General features: G+C 38.0%; 1 protein-coding gene and 1 long non-coding RNA gene across 24 annotated transcripts in view; one reads left to right on the top strand and one right to left on the bottom strand.

The window, feature by feature from the left end:
* The window catches only part of LOC103552053 (uncharacterized), a 120,860-nt gene that overhangs the window by 22,493 nt on the left and 73,809 nt on the right, over positions 1–24,558 (top strand). The window contains exon 7 of one of the 7 annotated variants that reach the window (XR_011540365.1): positions 163–1,075. The exons of the other annotated variants lie outside the window; for them this stretch is intronic. This is a non-coding gene — a long non-coding RNA (uncharacterized lncRNA). Of the gene's footprint in view, positions 1–162; positions 1,076–24,558 lie in introns of those variants that run through there. 7 annotated transcript variants of the gene reach the window in all.
* FGD4 (FYVE, RhoGEF and PH domain containing 4) overlaps positions 4,017–24,558 on the bottom strand; it is a 193,074-nt gene continuing 172,532 nt past the window's right edge. For all 17 annotated transcript variants that reach the window (XM_070621017.1, XM_070621023.1, XM_070621021.1 and 14 more), the window contains 7 exons: positions 19,958–20,130; positions 15,706–15,736; positions 15,397–15,489; positions 14,947–15,072; positions 10,949–11,089; positions 8,176–8,316; positions 4,017–6,374 (listed from right to left, as the gene is read on the bottom strand). In XM_070621017.1, the coding sequence (XP_070477118.1) occupies positions 6,117–6,374; positions 8,176–8,316; positions 10,949–11,089; positions 14,947–15,072; positions 15,397–15,489; positions 15,706–15,736; positions 19,958–20,130 (963 nt within the window). In that variant the 3' untranslated portion in view covers positions 4,017–6,116. The remainder of the gene's footprint in view (positions 6,375–8,175; positions 8,317–10,948; positions 11,090–14,946; positions 15,073–15,396; positions 15,490–15,705; positions 15,737–19,957; positions 20,131–24,558) is intronic.

The following is a 24,558-nucleotide window of genomic DNA, read 5'->3' as shown; positions in this document are numbered from 1 at the left end:
GTCATCAAGTGTCTTTTTCTTATTTCCTGGAATGACCATAAGAGTTTATTACTGGGATTCAGGTAAATTGTGTAAGGTCACATAACAAGTAATAGCAGGACTAAGAAAGACTCAAACACAGTTCTCTTGACTTCCATTTCCACCTCTGTTTCACTATGTAAGACTGAACAATGGAGGCCAATATCACTACTATGGAGGAAAGCCGTCATTTCCCAGAAAACAGAGCAGCACTGTTTTACTGGTTCCTGGAGATCTACTTTGGAGTTATCACAGGGAGAAGCCCCCGTCTCTACACGTATGGGACCCTGGCTTCTGTCACAAGCTTTATTCTTGAAAGACTTCACACAGGTTTTGGCGGGACTGGAGGTGGGAAAGAGCATCAGTACCCTTTGGAGTAACTTTTTTCTGAACCAACTCAAATTTCTGACAACCAAAATAATTGTGAACTGAACATACATAATCCTAGCTGAAATAACACGAGTCTTCCGAATTCATTTAAGGATGTATTTATTTACAAGATACAAATGTTTAATATTTAATAGGAATTAAAGTGCTTAATTTTACAATGTTTCTAATTCTCTGCCTTTATGACCAAATATACATATGTTACACAATATATACACTATCTGCAAGTTTTTTACATTGATATAGCTAGAAAACAAAAATTACTTTTTGTGTACACTTTTCACATTTGAGTTAACTCTAAAATTCTAACATACCTTTTCAAACTGATCAGTCAACAATTCAAAAGCCCAGATAACACTTATTCAAAAGTATCAGTCAATTGTCACTCACAAAATGAAATGCTAGTTTGGTAAAAAAACAAAACAAAACACAAACAACCCCAAAGTTTTACATACAGACATGATTGCTAATGAAGGGAGACTCCCCCAAAGTGATACATTCCAACATCCATACAATGTGTAATATATAATGCAACTCCATTATCATAATGGCCCCCACAGACTATTATGTTTCTTCTCAAACCTATATATATTACTCTATGTATTTGGTATTCACTTATTAAAATATGCTACAATGAGTTTTTTTTTTATTTTTCGCTAAATCTGCCTAATCTCACTAATTCCATCTATAATGAATTTTAGGAAGGGGTGACCATCATATGACTCTTAGTGACCCCAATGACTTAAAAACTATCTTGTAGAAGCCGTGTGCTATTTCATCTCAAAACACAGAAGACACTGCATTCTACCAAACGTTCAGTGCAGACAGTAGAAAACCACGATTGGCTTTAGAGAGTTTACCTCAGTAAGCTGCGCAGAAAATGGCCCAATAGAATGAAATTATTATGTTTTAAAGCCTAAAGGAAAAACAAAGTAATGGCTAAGATACTAATGGTATAATTTAGAGGCCAAGGTGAAAGGCCCAGGTGCAGTGGATCCTATGAGTAAGCAATTACGTAGATTCATATTTGATAGTTTATATCCCTTCTGCAGTTTAAGGACTTTTCTCTTAACAGACATTGCTCTGATCTGGAAACCAGCAGTATCTTTCTGTCCACCTCTGTTCATTCTGGCTTGTTTCAATTCCTAATCTTATTCCTCCCCACCATATCATTAAAGAAAGCAAAGTTATCTTCTCATGACACGATTATGGGGCATATATAAGAATGAATTATACTAAAAATTCATGTAAATAATTTATGTTAAAATATTTAAATTAAAAAGAACAGTTTCTAAAAAAAATTTCATTCCTGTGGAAAAACAGAATTGGAAATCAATGGTGTTTTTGCATATATACATATATGCATAAAATCACAGAAAGGGTATTTAAAGTAGATCTAGAGGTCTTTATATATCATACTTTTATTTTCTAAATCAGGAGAATCTATAATAGATAGTAATATGAAAATAAAAAGCAATTTGTTTCTACCAAAATTGGATGAGAATGGAGAAGTAACATGATCCACTACAGACGTCACTAAAATCCTAAGAATAAGAACTGGTTAGCCACAGTTTTTATATTAATACATTCTTGAAGAATACAAAATTTAACATTCTTTCCTTTGAATTAATTTTAGCTTATAAATACCATGTGCTTAATCTTAGACCCGCTAACACGAACATCACGTGATGTAGGAAATTTTAATTAATCTTCTATTCTGCATTATAGCAAGGATACCTGCAAAAAATAAGACATTTGTTCCCTAGAAGTTTATTTGCTCCTGTTGGTGCCTTTTCCTCAGGATACATCCAGCCTTGAAAGATCATTATTAGAGTTATCACAGACAATACGCTCAGAATAAGAACTTAAGGCTTTGAATATAACCAGAAATAAGATCTAAAATTTGGAGGGGAAAAAAAGCACCCTGTTTCCACAAAGTAGACAAGAAAAAGGAACATACAATTATAACTCACAGAATTATTTTTGATATGAGGTTTTTAGAAGGCATAAATGAATCCTTAACAACCCTGCAGTACTATGAAGTGTGTAGTTTTCGTTATATACTTATGACTACAACAAATATTGTTTTCAAAAATCCAAATGTATATCTATTTATGGGGACAGGGTACCTTTAAAGGGTTAGTTCTTTTAAAAAGTTTGATAATTTTTTTAAGTTGGGGTATTTTTTTTTTAAAATTGGGGTAGGTCACTCAGCGAAGATAAGTACACCAACCTGTATGTGGTATTAAACTTCATGGAAAATGACATGTAGCTTGATAAAGTAGTGCAGATGTGCTTTAATTGTTTCACCATCCATACCCTTCGCAAAAGTAAAAATGCTTTTGATAGTTATTTGAATCTAAAGAATAATGCCCTCTGCCCTGATACACTTTTGCTTCCCCATATGGAGCAATTTAAATTACAGTATCACTTCAAGAAGTCAATTCTCTATATCCTTGTGACTAGGGGCATTCATATTAAAATTTCAGTATAAAAACACACCCTGAAGAGTTTTATTGCTTGCATACATGATGGCATTATAGATGCCATTGTTACAAAAGTGGCTGGTGGCATTTTTCATTATTGAGCTCCACTTAAAACCTGGAGATAAGTCTGCACTACATTTCATCCTTAATATACCAAATGGTAGACTTTCAATAAAGCAAAATTTACGTTTAAAAAATTGGAATGTTTTATAATGAATAGCAGTTTTTATCAAAGAACTATTTTTTAAATTTGTAGGAAGGGCACTTTAAAGAAAAGATGACTCAGAAAGCACCAAATTAGAGAAAATAAAGAATAAGACCCATATGGAATGTTGGTTTCAACAGGAAAACAATCAATTATTGTTTTAGGTTCAATTTGTCATGACTGCTAGGTGTCTTGGAAGGCAAAAGACATCAATTATTCTTGTAACCAATCACACTTTGAAGTCGTTTGATTTAGTTGCATGCTTACTAAATGGCTAAGTATCTTTTGCCTTCCTCCAAGTAAAAGCATTAGTGATTCTTTAATAAAAAAGCAGATAAGGCTGCTTCACTGCTTCTCTTTGTGCTTGGCTAAAGAACATGGGTGCAATGCAAAGGTGATGACTGGATAACCAGAAATTTTCTTCTAATACTAATATTTCTAATTTTTTTTGAAAACATTAAAGATGATATTAAGAGCATAATAAATATCCTCTTTACATGAGTATTCTTTTGATAATCTAAATTAAATAACATCAATTATTATTGAGCCAAAACTCGAATGTGTCCGTGTTACTTCCATTCCAGGAGAAGAACTTAATGGTATGGAAAGTGTAGTCGTCTTGTTGTTTAAAATAGTTTTCAAAAATAATCTACCCCATAAATGTTCTAATTGGCCCTTACATTTCTATCGTACTATCCACATTTACAAAAGTCATCTTCCGATGATAATCATTCTACATTTTTATTGCTTCTCTTAAGATTAAGAAAGTCAAAGCATCATCTAGAGCTATGGTTTAAACTTCTCAACAATTACCCTAACACACATGTTGTGTACACACACACAACTAGAAAAGAGAAGCAATGTAAAATTTTTTTAGTCTGTCCCTGATATAATAGGGCCTAAGAAACTACATTTATCTCTTTTTGGTTCCAAATACAAGTATTTGGTTTAATGTTAATGGATCATGGCTGGCTCTCCTTTTACGGAGGAAGGCAACCTAATTATGTCAGCCATAATTAATCTATCTGCTCCTTTGGGGTTGGGGCAAAAAAGGGGATATTTCAAATATTTCTTAAAACAACAGGGCCTGAATAAATGTGTGGCAATCTCAAATTCTGAGTGAATCCATTCTACATTTAAAATGTAATCCCCAAAGGCCAAGGATAGTGGGGTCATTCTTGTGGATTTCTAGCATACTGATGCATTAAAAAGTGATAATGTTTGGAGCACGACAGGGTAAACGGGAAAAAAAAAAGAGATCTAATTTACTATATAATGAAGAGCAGCCTCCATGACAAGGAATCATATTCTATCTATTAAAATTCACCGGAGAGGGGCTGGCCTGGAAGCCGAGTGGTTAAGTTCGTGCACTCTGCTTTGGTGGCCCAAGGTTTTGCCGGTTCAGATCCCGGGCGTGGACATGGCACCACTCGTCAGGCTATGCTGAGGCGGCATCCCATATGCCACAAATAGAAGGACCCACAACTGAAATATACAACTATGTACTGGGGGGACATGGCGAGAAAAAGCAGGAAAAAAAATTCACCAGAGGATAAAAGAAAAAAAAATGCTTATACTCTCTTCAATCATCTTGTTCCTTCCCAAATTCTGCCATTAAAATATTGCTTTTCAATATTGTGTCCCTCCTCCACTTTAGTGAGGTGGTTTAAAGGGTTGAGCATAAACTTCCTTTAATATCTATCTACCTCCCTCAAACATGGATTATCACATGTGAATTTTGTTTCATATCTGACAAAGGAATAGGCCCACACAGTTATCTTAAGTGTTAATTATACATAGTCCTCATTTAACCCCGCTTAACAGTCTTATAGAAAAGAGAAACATTACAATAAATGTAGTTTCCATATGTCCCAGTTCTGTGTAAGGTCAGGTATCTTGTACGGTTTAGGTTTTGGTGAAAGTTTTTGTACATGCTGATATTAACTGCTGCAACAACTAAGATTGTAAAAGGTAAAATAACCTGTATGACCTGACCATCCCAGTGACCAAGATGCACTTTATCTCAGAATAATCAAGACTGAAGCATTAATTAAACCCTCATCTTATATTTAAATAGGTATCATTAGCACCTTCAAAGAGAGGCACTGTTTTAAATAGGCACAGAACAAAAGAATAGTACTTTAAAAATACTGTTGGAATTCACTAATATATCCCATGCCACATAAATTACTTTTTATTATAAAAATATCAATAACCTTAGATGTCAATCAGTTAAACAGAAATCATCAAAAACATTTCTTAAGTTTAGAACACTGCTCAATTCCAAGATGAAACATGCTTTATATTTAAAAAATAAATTAGAGACAAGTATGAACCTAAAGCCGAAGAGAAAAGCATGTATAGTATATATATTTTTATATTTATATTTAATACTATATACACATAATTGCTATATACTTAGGATATTTCATTCTTAGGAGTATTTCTACAAAAACAAGTATTATCTTTTCTTAATAAGTTGGAAATTTGAACACCAACAATTTGTCCTTTTTCTTTTGTTTTAAAAGAACATATGTTATTTATGCAGTTGAGCTTTATAACCTAAATTAAATAAGTTAATATTATAGTCTAAACTGTCCCTGTATTTTTTTTTTACCATGGATCTAATTTGGCAACAGAGAGGTATATCTTTCAAACTGTTACAAGTCCTACATGTGAAAGAGAAGACATTAAAGAGTTTCTTAAATGAAAGTGGCCTATTCTAACCTGATGGTGATAGACTCAATTGATACCATTTTCTTCAAGACAAAAGCACATGTTCAAGGAATATCTCATTAAAAATGCTCCATTTTTCACATTATTTCAAACTTTTATCGGTAGAATGGCTCTGCACATTAATTTCACCAAGAGCACATAAACATATGAAAATAGTCCCCCAAGAAATGCATTTATGAGCCTATATTTTTCAACATAAAGTGCTAAGAGATGAACAAGGAGAGCTGGGAATGTCTTGAGCTGTAAACCTGGAGCCCCCGCCATGCCGTGGTCGGCCCTGGAGTTCAGCACTCTGATTTTCTCTTAGGATCAGGATGATCGTCCAAGGCGGCTGGATGCTCATTAGGACCATCTGGTGTCTCACCTGTGACAGCTAAACGGATGATTTTTAGCCATTTCTGTTTCAGTTCCTCACTGTCTGCGGCAAAGCTGTGCACAGACTTGGACTGGGTCAGTTTGAAACTGTGTGGCAGGTCTGCACTCCGTGGCATATCGTCCACAACATAACCCAGGAGTGGAATGGTGGCCTGAGCTCTGACATCCTAGGGAAGAAACATGGTACATAAGAGTGTGATATGTACTAGCTTACTAGGCGTGACCCTGCATGATTCAGCTTCTACTAAACTTCTTTTCCCATGACCGTTCCACACAGACTGGCACTGTGAGCTCTCCATGCACAGAGATGGTGCTCCAGCATTAGCACACTGCCTGTACATGAGGCCACTGATAATACTGGCTGAATGAATTAATAAATGAGAGCTGACACCTAAATCAGCCAGGAATCATTGACCCTACACCTCCTCTCTGTGAGGGAGCCCATTCAATGCGAAAATGGAAAGAAAAGCATAGTCATCTCAGTGTACAAAACCAGCGAATGTTAATGATGATTTCATGACCAAGCACAGTTTCATTTGGTGTTTCATTTACTCATGTATCAATTCATTTACAGACAGGAAAACGTTATAGGAAAAACAGTGAAATAGAATAAAATGTATACCTTGGCATTTTTAGTCTATATCTGAAAATAAAAAACTTTTCCTAGCCCTTAATGTAGATATAGGCTAAAATACAACAGGGACATTTAAGATTTTGTACATTTCCAGGTGAACGTACAATGGGTTTAAGTGTTGTTTGTTTTTTAAGCACAACACAATCCACAGTGCCTGGTGCTGCTCTGGGCAGACGGCAAAGCTGCTTGTCTGTTCTCCTAGATTTATCTCAGATCCATGCAAACATGGTACTCAAAAATTGTTACTGGATAGAGTTCATCCAAGGTTGATTTAAATTCCCCTTCCTCTCAAATTCCTTTCTTTTTCAGGTATCCCTCTACTGAGGCAAAAAAGGCTTACTATTACAGTAAGTCCCCCATTATCCATGAGGGGTATGTTCTAAGACCCCCCCAATGATGCCTAAAACCTCATACAGTACCAAAACCTATATATACTATGTTCTATCCTGTATATACAAACCTATGATAGAGCTTAATTTATAAATTAGGCACAGTAAGAGATGAACAACCATAATAATAAAATAGAACAATTATAACAACATACTGTAATAAAAGTTATCCTAGATCTTAGCAACCTCAGCATACAATATTTTTTCTTTCCTTATTAAGTCGAGAAATTCACTTTTTCACTGAAAGGAAGAACTTCACAGCTTCTCTATGGCATATGTGAATTGCCAGCAACACTGCTCTTGTGCTTTGGGGCCATTATTAAGTAAAATAAGGGTTACTTCGACACAAGCACTGTGATGCCATGACAGTCAATCTGATACCCAGGACAGCTACTAAATGACTAACGGGCGAGTAGGTAGTGTATACAGTGTGGAGATGCTGGACGAAGGCATGATTCACATCCCAGGTGGGACGGTGTGAGATTTCATCATGCTACTCAACACAGTGTGCAATTTAACACTCATGAATTGTTTATTTCTGGAATTTTCCACTTAATATTTTCGGACCATGGGTAACTAAAACTGCAGAAGGCAAAACTGCGAATAACGGGAAACTACTGTATTTGCTATTATTATAAAGTCTCCTCCTTCTTGCTTCTCCCTCTGCTTCATTCCCTTCTCCTCATGCCCTTTCCTCATTTGACTCACCTTTTCTCAAACCCGCTGAACAGGAATGAGAGAAGGGGACAAACGATTCACAGGGTAAAGAAATGATTGGCTACCAAAGGACTCAACCATTCAAGTAAATACACTTGAATTTTAGTCACTCATTATTTTTCAATTGTAATGAAACACAGGGCCACTGCCTGAGCTCTCCGCTTCCACAGAGGAGCGGTGGGAGGGTTCGGAGTTCAGAATCCCTGCAGACGGACGCGGTTTAGATACCTGGGGGGCACCGTACATGTACAGCACGAGAGGGTCTTGTTTGGGGATCACACACCAAGCTTTCTGCCAAGGCTTGGACTTCTCCATATACTGAAGAAAGCTGCACACCACGCTGTTTCCAGATACTTCTGCTGATTCAATCTAGAAAAATTTAATGAATAGAAAGCGAGAGTGAGAGAGACAGAAATTGAACACAAAATGAACCAGAGAGAGAAATAATTCAACTTAAGGGCACATTCATAAAGTATAATGTGTTTCTATAAAATGTCTCCTGGGACTGTCCCAAAAATGGTTCATCTGCAATTATGATTTAAACACTTGTTCAGACCAATTACTAGCATAGGAAAACATTTAAGTCAATTTTAACTCCTTGCATTGCCAGACCTCGAATTTAAATAAAGTTAAACATTTTGTGACTGCTGAGTATATAGGCACGTTTCCTAGCTTGCTACATGTATTATTTCCTCTAATCCTCGCACCAACACTGAGAAGTTACGCCTTTCATTATCTATAAGGTTCAGACATGAAAGAGCTTTCTCAAGATCACGCATTTGGGAATTGCCGTGCCGGCATTTGAACTTGTAACCACCAAGCTATACTAACTTCAACCATGTAAAAACGCAATAGCAAAGAGGCAAATACTGACCAGCAATCTTTGTCCTGGAACCTGAGATAAGAGTTTTTACAGATGAACATTTAAAATCGATTTGATGATAGAGAACACGAACTTTGGACTCCAATTAAGTGTAATGCTCTCTCTCTTCCCCTCAAATAATTCCATTCTTATTACCATATTACAAAAATTTATACAAAATTATTATTACAGTTTGAATTTTGTCAAGAAAAATTTGTGGAAATTTGTTTTCTCTTGTTATAGAAGTAACACTCTCAGTTTTGCCTCTTGGCCTGCAAAGACTAAAATAGTTTCTCTCTGGCCCTTTACAGAAAAAGTTTGTTGACCCTTGGTCTAGAGTACATAATGAATTAGTTGGCACAAAGCAAGTTTCAAATATGCATTATGTATGTTTGTGCATGTGCACACATACATACTTATATTCTATTTATGGACTAACACTATATAGTTATTTGATTAAATGTTTTAACGGAGTAATTGATTAATTTCTTCCCCAAGTATAGGTTTTTCTAGAAAACTACTTACAGATTTTAATTTCATAGACATAGCCTGAAACTCACCCCTTAAAACAAGCTGACTCATTCTACTCGGCCAGTCTCATCTGTTGCTGTTAAGTCTTGAGGCTGTGTTCCTGGGAGCCACTAAAGTGTGTCTTTCTACCCTCCCTGCCAGAGAAAGCCCTACTTTGGTCTGCTGTACAAGCAACATGTATACCCTAAAAGAATTCAGAGTTATACCTGTAGCTTGTGGGCCTATACTTTTTAACCTCAAGTATAGTTTATATGGCTCTATATAGTTTTATGGACCTTGAAGTTTATGATCCTTTTTCAGTTAACAGAAATGACTTTTTATGCTTATACGGCATAGATGCTCAATGAATACTCACTGATTCTTAATAGACCATAGAAATTCTTAATAAACCAAGTATGTCTATGACTTTAGATACATGGAATTTTGATCATGAGCCTATTCTTCATAGACTTTCCAGACTATCTTGAACTTTCTGCCACAAATGCCTTAATATAATTTATTCCTTATGTTGTTAGTATCTTTTGGTATAAAACTCATTGCAGATACAAGCTGCATTATAATTCTCAGATTTGGGGGTCTGAATTTATTTAAAAACATGAGTCAAGTCACTTGTGAGACATTTCAATAATATTTTAATGCAGTTATCAGATTACTGTCACTGGCTATTAAACGATGCTTTTAATGCAGTAAGTTAGAAGAGTTTTTCAGGTAATAAGTACTTTAATCTAAATTTTAATAATTTCATGCAGTGGTTTCAAAGCCAATATAATGAAACGGAGAGAAAAGCTTTTCTATCAAAAAAAATACCCTGTAGGGGCCAGCCAAGTGGCATAATGGTTAAGTTCACATGCTCCACTTCAGCGGCCCAGGGTTTGCGGGTTCGGATCCTGGGCACAGACCTACATACCTCTTATCAAGCCATGCTGTCGTGGCATCCCACACACAAAATAGAGGAAGATTGGCACAGATGTTAGCTCAGGGTCAGTCTTCCTCAAGCAAAAAGAGGAAGATTGGCAGGGTCAGCCTGGTAGCACAGTAGTTAAGTTCATGCACTCTGCTTCGGGAGCCCAGGATTCACAGGTTCAGATCCTGGGTGAGGACTCAGCACCCCTTGTCAAGTCATGCTGAAGTGGCACCCCACATAAAACACAGGAAGACTGGCAACAGATGTTAGCACAGGGCCAATCTTCCTCACAAAAAACAAAACAAAAAGAAGAGAGGAAGATTGGCAACGGATGTTAGCACAGGGCCAATCTTCCTCACGAAAATAAATAAATAAATAAAAATACTGAAATAATTTGGGCATTAGAAGAGATGACAATTAATATTCTAATATTTGACTACAGCTACCTCCACAAAATCAATATATCTCACTCTTGAATGCATGTTGATTTAACATAGCACTGCCCCTCTTCCTTTACATAACTGAGTATAACCCCAAAATTCAGCAATATAGAACAAAAATATGAATCTTGCTCATCATTCTCCAAATTGTTATATACTAAGAGAAATAACAAAATATGTTATTTGTATTCTTCAGCATTACAAGACAATGCTATGTTCCTCTTACAAAAATCTAAAAGATACCCAACATTTAATATTTCATACCTCTAAAATTCCTTTTCTTTTCTTTTCTTCACTGTCTGTGAATCCACTTATTATTTGATAACAGTCTTTACAAACTTTGCTCAATTTACCACCATCATACTCAAGTTGAGCTTTGTAATCAGAACACTTCCAACAAACCACCTTAAATTTAAAAAGATAATGAGAGTGAATAACCATATTTAAAGAATAATAAGATTTAAGCAATAATCAGTTATAGTAGTAATAAGTGAGAAAGAGTTTAATATAAAGGGCAAATTTTTATTAGACTAAGAATATCCACAGGAACATTCGAGTTTTTATCATGGTATTACAATGCTGTTTGTGATGGGTTCCGCTTGCTCATCCTCTCTTCCTGGCCTCTAAAGCTAGGAGATCTTCAAAGGCTTGGTCTGGACTTTTGTTCTTCATGTTCTGGATGTTTCATCAATATTCTCCCAAAGTGAACTCATGATCTTCACTGCCCTCAGCGCTCTCCTTAGCCTACCTCTCACAGTGCTCCCCCTCTCATAGTGCTCCCCCTCTCGGAGTGCTCCCCCTCTCGCAGTGCTCCCCCTCTCACAGTGCTCCCTATGACAGGAAATAGCACAGCCATCTAACCAGTCACGGCAAGTCAGAAACCCAGGAATCATCCTGACACCTCTCTCTACCTCACCCCAAAGAGTCACCACATGACAAAGTGCTGCTAATTTTACCTCCTAGATATTTTCTCAATCTGTCCATTTTTCTACATCTTCCTGATCATCTGAGCCCAAGCTATTGATGTCCTAGTTTGGGCTATTATAACATCATGACTGGTCCTTGTAGCATTCTTACTGGCCTTCAGCTTCTACTCTTATATCCCTCCAAGCTATTTTCCAAACAGCACCAGATTCTCTCTTAAAAATGTTAATCTGATATGTTTCTCCTCTATTTAAAATCCTTCAAAGTCTTCCCTTGGCTCTTGGATAAAGAACAGATTCTTAACCATGGCCTACAAAGTCCTGAATCCTCTGCCCCTCTCACTCTGTGTATCCTCGGTGACACTGGCTTCATCCAGCCCCTAAAGTGCTGTGCTGCCTCCCCCTTTCATCTCTGCTACAGTGAGTTAACTCTTGTTCATCCTTCAGACGTTGACTCAAATCTCACTTCCTCTAGGAACCCTCCACCAACTTCCAGATGAGAGCATGTCTTTTGTCACTGTGTTACTAAAGTTCCCTGTGCTTTGTTTCATGCACTGATTAGAATTTAATCATGTACCTCTGTCATTATTTGATTAATGTTTGTTGCCCTCACTCGGCTGTAAGCCCTCTGAGAGGCTGTCCTGGTATGCTTTGCTCACCAGGTAAACATTTACAGAATGCCGATTAATGAATGACTATAAAGCAAATGCATGTTATTGCCTAGCGAAGGGTATTTTTTTCTAATTATTAGATGATAACTGTTAAAAAAAATCTTTCCAGTTTAAAAAATTATCTTCTTACAAAAAATAAACAATGTAGGAGAGGATGTGGAGAAAAAGGAACTCTCATACACTGCTGGTGGGAATGCAAACTGATGCAGCCACTATGGAAAACAGTATGGAGATTTCTCAAAAAATTAAAAATAGAACTGTATGACCCAGCTATCCCACTACTGGATATTTATCCAAAGCACTTGAAATCAACAATTCAAAGAGACTTATGCATCCCTATGTTCACTGGAGCATTATTTACAATAGCCAAGATGTGGAAGCAACCCAAGTGCCCATCAACTGAAGAAGAGATAAAGAAGATGTGGTATATATACACAATGGAATACTACTCAGTCATAAAAAAGGCAAAACCGTCCCATCTGCAACAACATGGATGGACCCTGAGATTATTATGTTAAGCAAAATAAGTCACACAGAGAAAGACAAACATCATATGTTTTACTCATATGTGGAAGATAAACAAACACATGGACAAAGAGAACAGATTAGTGGTTACTAGAGGGGAGGGGGTGTCGGGGGAGAGAATAAGGGGTAAAGGGCACATATATATGGTGAGAGACAAACAATAATGTACAACTCAAATTTCACAGCATTATAAACTGTTACGACCTCAATAAAAACAAATTATCTTCTTGCTACCAGAAGCATCTTTTCCCCCAATTTATAGTGGACAAACTACATTTAAGAAATATTAGTAAGGGGCTGGCCCCGTGGCCGAGTGGTTAAGTTCGCGCGCTCCGCTGCAGGCGGCCCAGTGTTTCGTTAGTTCGAATCCTGGGCGCGGACATGGCACTGCTCATCAGACCACGCTGAGGCAGCGTCCCACATGCCACAACTAGAAGAACCCACAACGAAGAATACACAGCTATGTACCGGGGGGCTTTGGGGAGAAAAAGGAAAAAATAAAATCTTTAAAAAAAATAAAAAAAAAAAAAAAAAAGAAATATTAGTAAATCTTTTGGTTTAGATTCACAGCACGTAAAATTCATGATAAAAAGCTTGTTTGTTGTTTTCTCTTAATTACAATGAAATTACTCTAGGATTTAGAAATTAGACATGTCTGATCCGCAAATTCATATCAACTAGTATCTCATTTTATTTTCTAATCATATAGTATTTTGATAACCCACAAACATATTTTTGTTTGTTTACTGATGCATGTATGTCAACACCTGAAAGTTTCAAGCAACCTCAACGATAAATTTTAAAAGTCTTACTCTGAGGAAAAAGAGATGTTTGCTATCAATTTAATTTTGATTATAAAACTGTCTTATTGAGTCAAAACTTAGGAACGTAAGTGAGAATAAAAGAACTATCAATAAGAATTGTTGCACATGAGTATATTAATATATATTCAATCATGACGTCAAAGACCTACTCTTCTGTTTACTTGTTGCTTTTTACAAGAAAGAGTGTAATCTTCGACTTGGTTTACAAGGCTCTCTAAAACCTGCGGCTACCTCTCTCCAGCTTCATCTCATGCTTTGCTCCTCCTCACTCTTTCCACGTCAAACAACTCAATCACTGAAAGCCTGTCATCTGCCTTCTCTGGCTTGAGTTGCTGAATTTTGTTAGAGAAAAATCACAGCCATTAAATGGACCAGTGTGTCCTTAAATGTATAATCATGAACCTCTAATGGCACCCAGAGCCCATCTGTGTTTCTCTGCTAGGCTCCCTTCTCCCTGCCCAGAGACAACTACTTCATACTTAGCCCTCTTTCTTGAATCTCCCCACCCCTCTTCCTTCTCCCTTCGTTTTCAGCTGATGACTTGGCCTCATACTTTAATGAAAATATAGATATCATCAGACGTAAATTCCCTCGTTTCCCACCACCAAATCGAAAGCACACCCACATTTGCATCCATCTTTTCCCTTTTTCTTTCTCATACAATAGAGGAAGTTTCCCTCACCCCTCAAAAGCCTGAACTTCCACTTATGCTATAGGTTCTACCTGTTTTCTCAAAGACATCAACTCCTTTGGTTATTTCTCTCTCTTCCTATTTCTTACACCACAATTCTCCTTACTCATTATGCTCCAGCCACATGACCTTTTGGCAGTCTCAAGAATAGACCAAGCTCTTTCCGATATCTGGGCTTTTGACATACACTTTCTTACTGCTTGAACGCTCTTCCTGCCTCCCTTCGTATGGTTAGCTCATTCTCACCTTTTAGAAATCAGTTTACAGAGAAGTCTTCATTTTTCTAATTAAAATTGGCTCCAAATCCTCCTCTGTTACCATTATTCTCCATTTTTATTTCTCGAGTGCTTCCTTCTTGCATTTATAGTAATTCGAAATGCTTATTTGTCTATTTACTTGACTTTGGTCTATTTTCTCCGTTAGAATGTAAGCTATGTGAAGCCAAGGGTCATTTTGCTTGCCATTTTTTCTCTATAACCCAGCACAGTGTTCTGCACATAGTTGTCACTAAAATAAGTTTATCAGTTAAGTGATTTATTGAATGATTTTTTTGGTATTTCCCAAGTTGATGATTTTACAACACTCATATAGTTACTAGCAACCTTAATGACAAAGAACTCTCACTTACATGTCCACATGCCCGACAGTGATGCCTTCTCCTTGTCAGTGCATTGAAAGACTCTTTGCATTTCATACACATTGTTACTTCATTATCTCGGATCCATCGTGGGGCTCTTTTCCCTAGTTCAGCAGTCTAAAAAAAGGAAAGAGAGATTCAATTTTAATAGGAAAAAAAACTATTTCCTTTTATTTACTTATTTAAAAAAAAACCAAAACACTTTGACAACATTGTTCATACCACGTTCTGAAACTCAAGACCCAGGAAAAGAAATAAAAGGTTCAAAGACGTTTAAGCAGTTCAAAAGGCATACACTATTGTATTCATCTAAGAAGGAATGAGATTCTGCCTAAATAGCCAGTTCTAGCATTGCAAAGGAAAAAGCCTGGATGACAAAATGACCAGACAGCTCTTCTGCAATTGCACAGAGAAAGGAGTGAAGAATTTAACTCAACTTACAGAAACCTCTGAGTGAATGTCATTATCCTTTGCAATTGCATTTCTGAAGGTTTCATGTCTCTGATGGAAAGCATCAATAGTCTCTTGAAGGGCCTAAAATATAAATGAAAGTTAAAGCACACATTAAAGCATTGCATGCAAATTAATGCAAATACTTTATTAAACAAATAACTTTGATGCGAACCACCTTAAAAACTAAATGACCTTGTTCTGATGACTACAATATTGTGCACAATACAACAATATGGGCACGTCTGTGTACACATACAGTTGCCAAAAAACAAAAATGAAAATAGAAATCAGCTTTACCTTGATCCATTCTTCTTTGTCTTGCTCAGAACTACAACAAAACAAAATTAAAGTGAATGCGGAGAACAGTAATGAGTTACATCTGGTAAATAAAACTATGCTTTTAATGTTGGTGTAACTTTCTGGAAAATTCAGAGATTTCCAGGAAGGAGTTACAATCAAAATTAAACAATCTCTGGCAAGTGAACAAATAAATTTTTTTTTTTTTAAAGATTGGCATCTGAGCTAACAACTGTTGCCAATCTTTTTTTTTTTTTTTCCTGCTTTTTCTCCTCAAAATCCCCCAGTACACAGTTGTATATTATTTAGTTGTAGATCCTTCTAGTTGTGGTATATGGGATGCCACCTCAGCGTGGCCTGACGAGTGGTGCCATGTCTGCGCCCAGGATCCAAACCACTGAAACGCTGGGCCACGAAAGTGGAACGCGCGAACTTAACCACTTGGCCACAGGGCCGGTCCCCTGAACAAATAAATTCTTATACAGAGTTTTAGACCACTCATTTACTTTGGTACACATAATTTTTGATGGGGAGAGTTAAGTTTAGCTTTCATTAATACACTGCCCTGACAGTAAGTTTAACAACCATCATCTAATTGTATACATCAGGTAACTCTGTAGATCTAGCATTATACTGGATATATAACTAGTGTTCCAATTCACCTTTATGAAAACACATGAGGATTTTAAAGGCCCACCTTAGAAAGGGTTTCGATTATCCTTGAGAACCTAAAATAGCTTTGTAAGTCATTAGGGAGCTATTTAACATTTCCTTTGGTAAACAATTTAATTTTATTTTGCTAGGAGGCTTCAGGCAATACCATACCTAACCCATTATAAAGCAAAACAAAAATTTTAAATGCCTGTAGGAAGGAAGTTTCACAGATTAATGGACCCCAGTATTTAATAATTTTCTGTTGGGAAAAAATTTCCTTGACTATAGCCAAGTCACCTATTTTCATTATTTCATGTCCCGTGCAGTGAAACCAGGGGCCAACTTGCTTTAACTATGCTCAGTTGTCTGTTTGAAAAAGTAGTTAGATAATGCATTACTAAAGCCTGCCCTACAGATAACATCTCTAGTGCTTGGGTCACCTTGGCAATAAGTGGGGTGCTCAAGTCTTTCAGGAACTGAGAGTCGACTCCTTGTCCAGTTCAGGCTGGTTGAGACCACCAATTCATCAACTGGGCCTGTGCAGATGACTGATAAATGACCCTTTGATGTCAGGGAGTTAAAAACTCCACCCTCAAATCATGGGAACACTGCCATTTTGTGGACATGTCTTATAAAGAGCCATGAAGCTGGACCATGCTTTCACAAATCATCAATTACCTCACTTGTCCTTAGCTCCTTTCATCTATCCCCACACTTCAGACCACCTTACCCCCTATCCCATAAATAACCCAGAGACCCCATTTTTGGGGAGGCAGATCTGAGATTGATTCTCCTGCCTCCTTGCTTGGCTGCCTTGAGATTAAAACCCTTTCTCTGCTGCAACCTCATCATTTGGTGATTGGCTTACTGTGCGACAGGCAAAAACCTGGTTTGGTAATAATAGCTTACATAGCTGGCTGCTTGTCATATACTACATTAGAAAAATCCCCTTTAGACTCTGGACTCAGTAAAATCTCCAAATTGAGGGATTTTGAAGAGTGTCAAAGAGGTTCTGTTTGTCTGCATGTGTTTGGTAGCTAGGGCTAAGTTTGAGCTCCAGCCTGAATGTCACATGCTTCGGTCCCACAGGCATCACACATGCATGACTCTGGCAGGAGCTTTGCTCCTGTGACACCATCCATCTTTCCAGCAAATCTATTATTGAGCACCACGATGTGCCAGGAATGCTGCTGGAATGTGTGCCTGTCAAATGGAAGACTGCTTATTGTTCACCTGGGGATTCTTAGACCAAGAGCTTTGGTGGAGGGGCTTCAATCTTGCCCTTCAAAAAAGAATTGTCCCTACTGCTGTGCCCTGCCTCCACAAAACCAGCTCTATTAGCCTGGAGCATAGTTATGAGCTGCTTTTAGCCTTTTATATGCAAAGAAACTTGACGAGTCTTTAATGCTTTTTTGTTTCACTTTCTCAGACATGGCAGATTTTTTACTGTTTTGTTTAATTGACTTATTACTATATTTTTATATCCATTTAGCAATAGAAAACCACTGAATAAAAACTACATAAAACTGAATACTTTATATTCTTTTGAATATGGAAGAGGAAGCAGCATGTAAGTGGTCAGTCTTGAGGTTGACTTGTTGAGCAAAAAAAGCAGAACCCTTTTTTCCCAGTTGGCTTCAGAAGTGAATTTTCTTTAAATATCTCCAAATATATACCCAATCTGGGGTTCCATGTAATCCCTCTGACGCTCTAACTTTCTGGGACCTTCAGTGTTTGTTTCCATTCTTGCGAGAGTCATTATAGACTAGATGAAAAGGAATCATTTAATTCAGATCTTCAATTCACCATATAATCATAAATATAACCAGAGCCAGCAGATTTGGGGAAAAAGAAATTTAAGAAAAAATGACCGTGTTTTCAGTCCTAATGGGAATGTATCCAATACTGCATATTAGAACTGTACAAAGTGACGACTGCCTGTACTTAAGAAAATTCCTCATAAGTCAGCCCCATCCTGAAGAAAAAACAGCCCAACTTGCTAATGGAGGGCATTTAGGCAACCCAAGGAACCTTGATAATCTCTTTTCTGCTGTCCAGACACACCTCTTGGGTTTGCAGATTTGGAAGTACGCTGATATTTCAGACCCAGCAGCACCTTCATTCTTCTGCAATGAAGACTTCTGTGATGATAAGAACTATTGATGAGTCCTCCCTGTGGCCAGGGCCAATCACTCAGTGAGTCAACCACTGAGTGAGGACTTGGGTCAGGAGCCTCTAAGCACAGCATCATCCATTCTTCTCTTGGGTTTGATGGCTGGACCCCAAATCCCACCATGACAAGGTAGGAAAACCGTGACATTCAAAGCTAAGACCTCCACCATTTTAACTCATGCTTGAAATGCCTCCTTCTAATCCTCAGAGAAGTCCCCTGGCAGCTCCCTAAACAATGCCAGGTTCAATATAAATTTTCTTTGAGAAATCAAAGAACTAGCCAGCTCTTTCTTCAAACTTTCCCAGCCTGCCACATCATCCATAACTGTAATTTCACCAGTTCCCTGACTCCCTGGGCACAGATTCCTGCTAAAATGATTTATTCTCTTTTGAAAGACTAAAGTTTAAGCTCTTTTTTTTTTTTTTTTTTTAAAGTTTAAGCTCTTATGCAGTTAATAAATACAAATATGCAGGATGAATTCACCTGAGCAGCTAGAGCCAATGCTAAGGAACAGAAGGGCTCTCTGACTCTCCACAGATTCTAGGGTATCAGAGCCATCAGAGCCGTGATTGGTACTTAACCCTATGATCAGTGACCTTCTGGAATATCCCAATTTTCACCATGCTAGGGGGCTTTACAGAATAAACAGATGACAGTCTCCTACAGCAGGGATTTCAGAGACCTGACAGCACTCTGTCTTCCAGAGGTTCACGCGTGAGGTGGCTGTGATCTACTGCAGTGGTTCTCATGTTTTTTTCTTTCCAAACATGGTTATGCTCCGAGGATGGATGCTAGAACTTGAGCCATTTCTCTCCCATTCAATAAGGCACATAAGAAGAGTCACCTCTCCCAGAAGTCATGGTTACTAGAGGCCACTGCAGCTCCAAATGGTCTCCGTCATGTATCTGCCAACTGTGGCAGGAGAATCATCACCTTTTCTACCCTGTCTCCTCCAAACATCCTCCCCATCAAAATGCCACGTCTCATGAAGGCAGAGCCTCTGAAGGACTGAGAGTTAAACCTTCAACATTTAGCATGGAATAACAAACATCTATAAATATTTATGGATCAAAACGAGAGATGAAGGGAGGAAAGGTTAGGAGGGAATCTTTGCCTACCAGACTCAAAATTCTGGCTTGAATGCAACAACTTCAATCTCTGAGCACCTTGTAAATCTGAAGAGTCAATTTAATTTACTGAATGCTTACTCCCTGAAAACCAGGATCCTAGGCACCAGGGGGGAATCAAAAGGGAAGAGATGATTCCTGCCTTTCAAGAGCTTACATCTCTCCACTTATGTCCATCCAGAGTTATCCCAGAGATCTGTACAATCTACTTGGGAAAGATGCTTAGAATTATTCTGTCCTATGATTCATTCTGACGCTTTTGGAAAGCTGTGTGATAGGAAAACTGTGGTTATCTTACCTGGCTTGCAGTTCCAGTGTTCTCTCCTTCCCAGATACCTGGAAAGTGTGTGGGTATTCCTCATTGTGAGTCTCTAGGATTTTCATTCCATCGATGCCAACCCTGGTTCGAACTGTGAATTTAGAGCCCACCAAGCTGAATCTTGGCACACAGTACAGCAACATGTTGTTGAACTGCAAAGAGGCAGAACACATATCAATAAATAGGAAAACAAAGAAGAGAGAGAAAGGTGACCAACATTGAAAGTAGCCCTAGACAAAAATTTCAAGGAATTTCTAGGGAATGTCATACTTTCTACGTGACCAAAATTATTTAAATATTATATGGAGATTTCATGCTTGTATCAAAATTATCATGTTTTAAAAATTTGTAACATATTTCCCTTGTTGGTTCATAAATATTTTGATATTTAAGTAAACCAATCATCATTTCGTACTATCAAGGAAATTAGTTCAATTAAATTCAGCAACAATATATTAAGGATATTCTATGTACTAGAAACTTAAGTTCTCAACTATGTAAGTTGAAGCCGTTAGACAACAAAATGTCTAATTGTTCTCAGAGAGCAAGTCTACAATAGCTGTTAGAGGAAAAGAACATATTTAGTATTTTTACCAATGTACTTAATGTTCACTTAAAAAAAACATGCATATTATTAGTTTAAGTTTCGTTAGAACATATGAGGTTAGCACACTAAACTCTACGTAAAAAAATAAGTCACCATTTTATATTGCCCCATATCTTGGTTAAGAATTTGTCATGTACAAATTAACAGAAAAGTCATCTATTTTAGCAAAAAGTCTTGATCTACTTTTAAAATGAAGGACTTTACTTTGAAATGGAATCAAATTATGTGTAGTGCCTTGTTTCTAGTTAACAAGGAACAGCTCCTGCTAATCAGGACCAAGCAACAATTTGGGGAGGGTATTTAATTCACTTTTGAATATATGAAAATATGCAAAAGAATGAAAGTCTAAATATTTGGGTTAATTTGAAGGCAGATTCCTAAAGAAGGTCCATACATATCTTCCTACTTCATATTTAATGTTTCTAGGGTTATATATATTTTTATACAAGAGCAACTGCGGACTTAAACCCATATGTGCCATGTAACCCCTCATGTCTCAGGATCATTATTTGTGAAAGTCACAGGTTGTTGACAGGATTGAATGAGGAAATATCCTGTTTTCCCAGTCCTCTGGCTCCACACAGCCTTTAAGACAAGAAAGGTTGGCGGATAGTTAAAAGATTTCAACATGTTTATGTGACATTGTCCATTGTACTCATTCTGAAAGCAAATTTCTTACCAGTTGTTCCTCATACGCTATTTTGCAACTTCCTGTAACCAGTGTCATATATTTCATTTCCACACTGGATAATGCCCAAATAAAAAGGCACTAAATGCAGGTCATTAGACATATCTCAGCACCACATTTCCATTTCTAGAAGAGGACACTAATAACCTATGCTTTATCATTAACTGTCCACTGTATTCTCAGTATGGCAATCGTAGTATACAGGATTTAGAGATTTGACAACCCTCTGAAAGGTTCTCACCACCATCCCAGCTTGATTAAGGCAACAGCTTGCCTGCTAACTGTTCTTGTTAACATTGCTCTCTCTCCCTCCTGTCAAGGCCTTCTCAGGTGGGGATCTGGTCAAGGCTGTGAATGGTGCAGCAGGAGCTGGGGAGCTGCCACCAAAATGGACAGGGCTCACACCTTCAAGACAGCAACCACTACCCAATTTTTCCGCAAACTGAGCAACAAGTGTAATGTTATGGCATAAAACTTCTCAGATATCTAATACTTGTACTCAAGCTTGCTTTATAAAGTTCAGCAAAGTCTTGCTATTTTATAGAAACACAAGTCTATGAATATGGAAGTTCTCAGGATTTGCATTTTGTAGTTACGCTCATACAAGATGACAGCCTATCTTATGATATGTTTCTCTCTCCCTTTCGTGCTTTCAGGATTACATTTCCCTTATTACATTCTCTGTAAGTGAGACTGTGCATTCTGAATGGTCAATAAATATATGTTAACCTTACATAACTCAGATTACCATGTATTGCTAATCTATAAATACCTTTTTCTTCTTCCTAGAGGTGAAGGTGAGAGCTCTTGAAGGATACAAAAGATTGTTTACAAAGAAGTAGATGCCATGTATGTAAAAGAATTAGGTAGCTAGTCCTGCTCCGTCTGTGAACCTTGCTCCTGTGGCAAATACCACCGTCACCTTCTCTCTGGGTTTCTACTGATACTCAAAGACGGAGTTACAGTAACTGTAGCACCAAGTAGACAGACTTTCCCTTTCAGTGTAGGAAGTTCCTTTTGTTCGTGCCCAAAGCTCAGAAGTAGTTATGGACCAAGCAAACTCTGGCTGGCGAGGCGAGCTCCAGAAGTGCTCAGTTTTGCTAAAACGTAGAAGCAAGTCTCAATTTTATTAACAGCACAGGGGCGTTCCTCCTCCTTGACTTCCAGTGTTGCTCAGCTATTTATTTCAAGTCTCTTAAAAATATGTTTGACTGACATAATTCATTTCTTTTTTCATTTAAGATTTTTTAAACTTTTTATTTTTCCTCCTTCTCCCCAAAGCCTCCCAGTACATAGTTGTATGTTTTAGTTGTGGGTCCTTCTAGTTGTGGCTTGTGGGACACCACCTCAGCATGGCTTTGTGAGTGGTGCTAGGCTCGTGCCCATGATCTGAAATGGTGAAACCCCGGGCCACTGAAGCAGAACGCGAGAACTCAACCACTCGGTCATAGGGCTGGCCCCTGAAATAATTCATTTCATGTCTCACCAGTGATAGTTTCATGACAGTTTGTTTTAGAAGGTAAAAGTACACCATTGGAGAAAAATCTAAATCTGTCAAGCTGCAAGGAAATAAGGAACAGAATTCCAAAGAGCCAAGAATAAAACCTCACCTCCTGGGTTATTCTTTGGGGCGATTATTTTTTTTTTTTAACTTTCAGATGTCAGGTGTGGTTATTTACTTAGTCAACAGAGCGCCTTACATTAATATAAAAAATTATGATATGGAGGCAAGCAAACATGTGAAGATCATCTGAAAGCCGAAATCAGAGTCTAAATATAATTCGGCTTTTCAGACAAGTGGAATATCCCTAGAGGAGAAAATAGAGAACCAGCCCTCATTTTCTTTCTAGAGAGGAATCAAAATAAAAATGGTACTTTTGTGGTTTCTACATATAAAAAAAACAAGATGCTCTATGGGAATAAAAGTGTGCTGGCAAGAGGAGAGGTTCTCTGACAAGTACAGTACCGGAGGGGGAGGATTAAATGAACAAACACCACAGGAAATGCTTCTCAGATGGTCTTCAAAAGACGTGTGTGGCTTTCCTAAAATTCCTGCCGTATGACTCCACGCTCCTGGGAGGCAACGGCATGATACGTTTGATAGCTTATAATAGCTGGAACAAGATGTGTCCTCTCCTCAAAGTCACTGCTGCTGTCTCCCCCCCAAGGCTCTCTGCCACCTGTCCTGCAAGGAGCTGCTTAGTTTGCTCTGTATCAAGGTCTTCAACCTCAAACGATTTCCAGAATAATTTTCAAATGTGAAAATCAAACCAAGGCATGTGGCTAGACAGAGCTGAAAGTTTAACTCTAGAAATTGTAACACTAATGTGGAAGAGGGGAAAGAAATATTACCGAAGCACCTAAAGGTAGAGACCAAGGGAAGACCACTGACTCCCAGGCATTTTGCCCAGAAATTGTATCAAACATCTCTCTTTTTTTAAGATTTTATTTTTTCCTTTTTCTCCCAAGGTCCCCTGGTACACAGTTGTGCATTTTTCTTAGTTGTGGGTCCTTCTGGTTGTGGCATGTGGGATGCCGCCTCAGCATGGCTTGATGAGCGGTGCCATGTCCGTGCCCAGGATCCAAACCAGTGAAACCCTGGGCCGCCAAAGCAGAGCACATGAACTTAACCACTCGGTCACGGGGCCAGCCCCTAAACATATCTTTTTAATCTGTATTTTTGATGCTTTCATATCCTGGGGCTTTGCTGACACTGGAGGAACTGCTCCTCTCAGGGTTATCCAGTCCCTAGAGATCATAGATAACACACCTGTGCAAGCAACCAACCAAACCAGAGCCCACACCCCAACCATCTCCTCTATCGAGCTCTTACACTCTGGGCCAGTATTCCCCTGCCCTCCACCCGCTTTGTCCCAGAGCCTGATGAAATTATCTGATTTAGAGAATCCTAAACCTGTCTACCTTGCCTTGCCCATTCCTTCTCGCAGAAACCACAATAAAGGTTCTTGTCCCCATTTTCTGCTCACTCCCTCTGCCTCCTGACTGATCCTGGTGCATTCTCGTGTAGCTCCCCGCAGTGTGGCATGCCCCCTCCCTTTGGATCTTGTGAGCCTAACTACCTTTTCAATGGAAATCGTCTCCTGATCTGGTGGCCTCATCACACCTGAATAACAAAACCTACATTTCAAAATAAATAGACCTCTGAAGCCTGACAGGACATTGCACGTCCTTGATTTATATTTAGCTCTCTGTATAACCTCTGTAAGGTGACATAATTCTGTTGAACTCAAATGAAGATTTTTATAGTTAATTTGGACAATATCT

This window comes from Equus przewalskii, chromosome 5, assembly GCF_037783145.1.
Source record: "Equus przewalskii isolate Varuska chromosome 5, EquPr2, whole genome shotgun sequence".
In the NCBI taxonomy this organism is placed as follows: domain Eukaryota; kingdom Metazoa; phylum Chordata; class Mammalia; order Perissodactyla; family Equidae; genus Equus; species Equus przewalskii.
The sequence above is the reverse complement of the archived record's forward strand: the minus strand, read 5'-3'. Positions and strand labels throughout refer to the sequence as shown.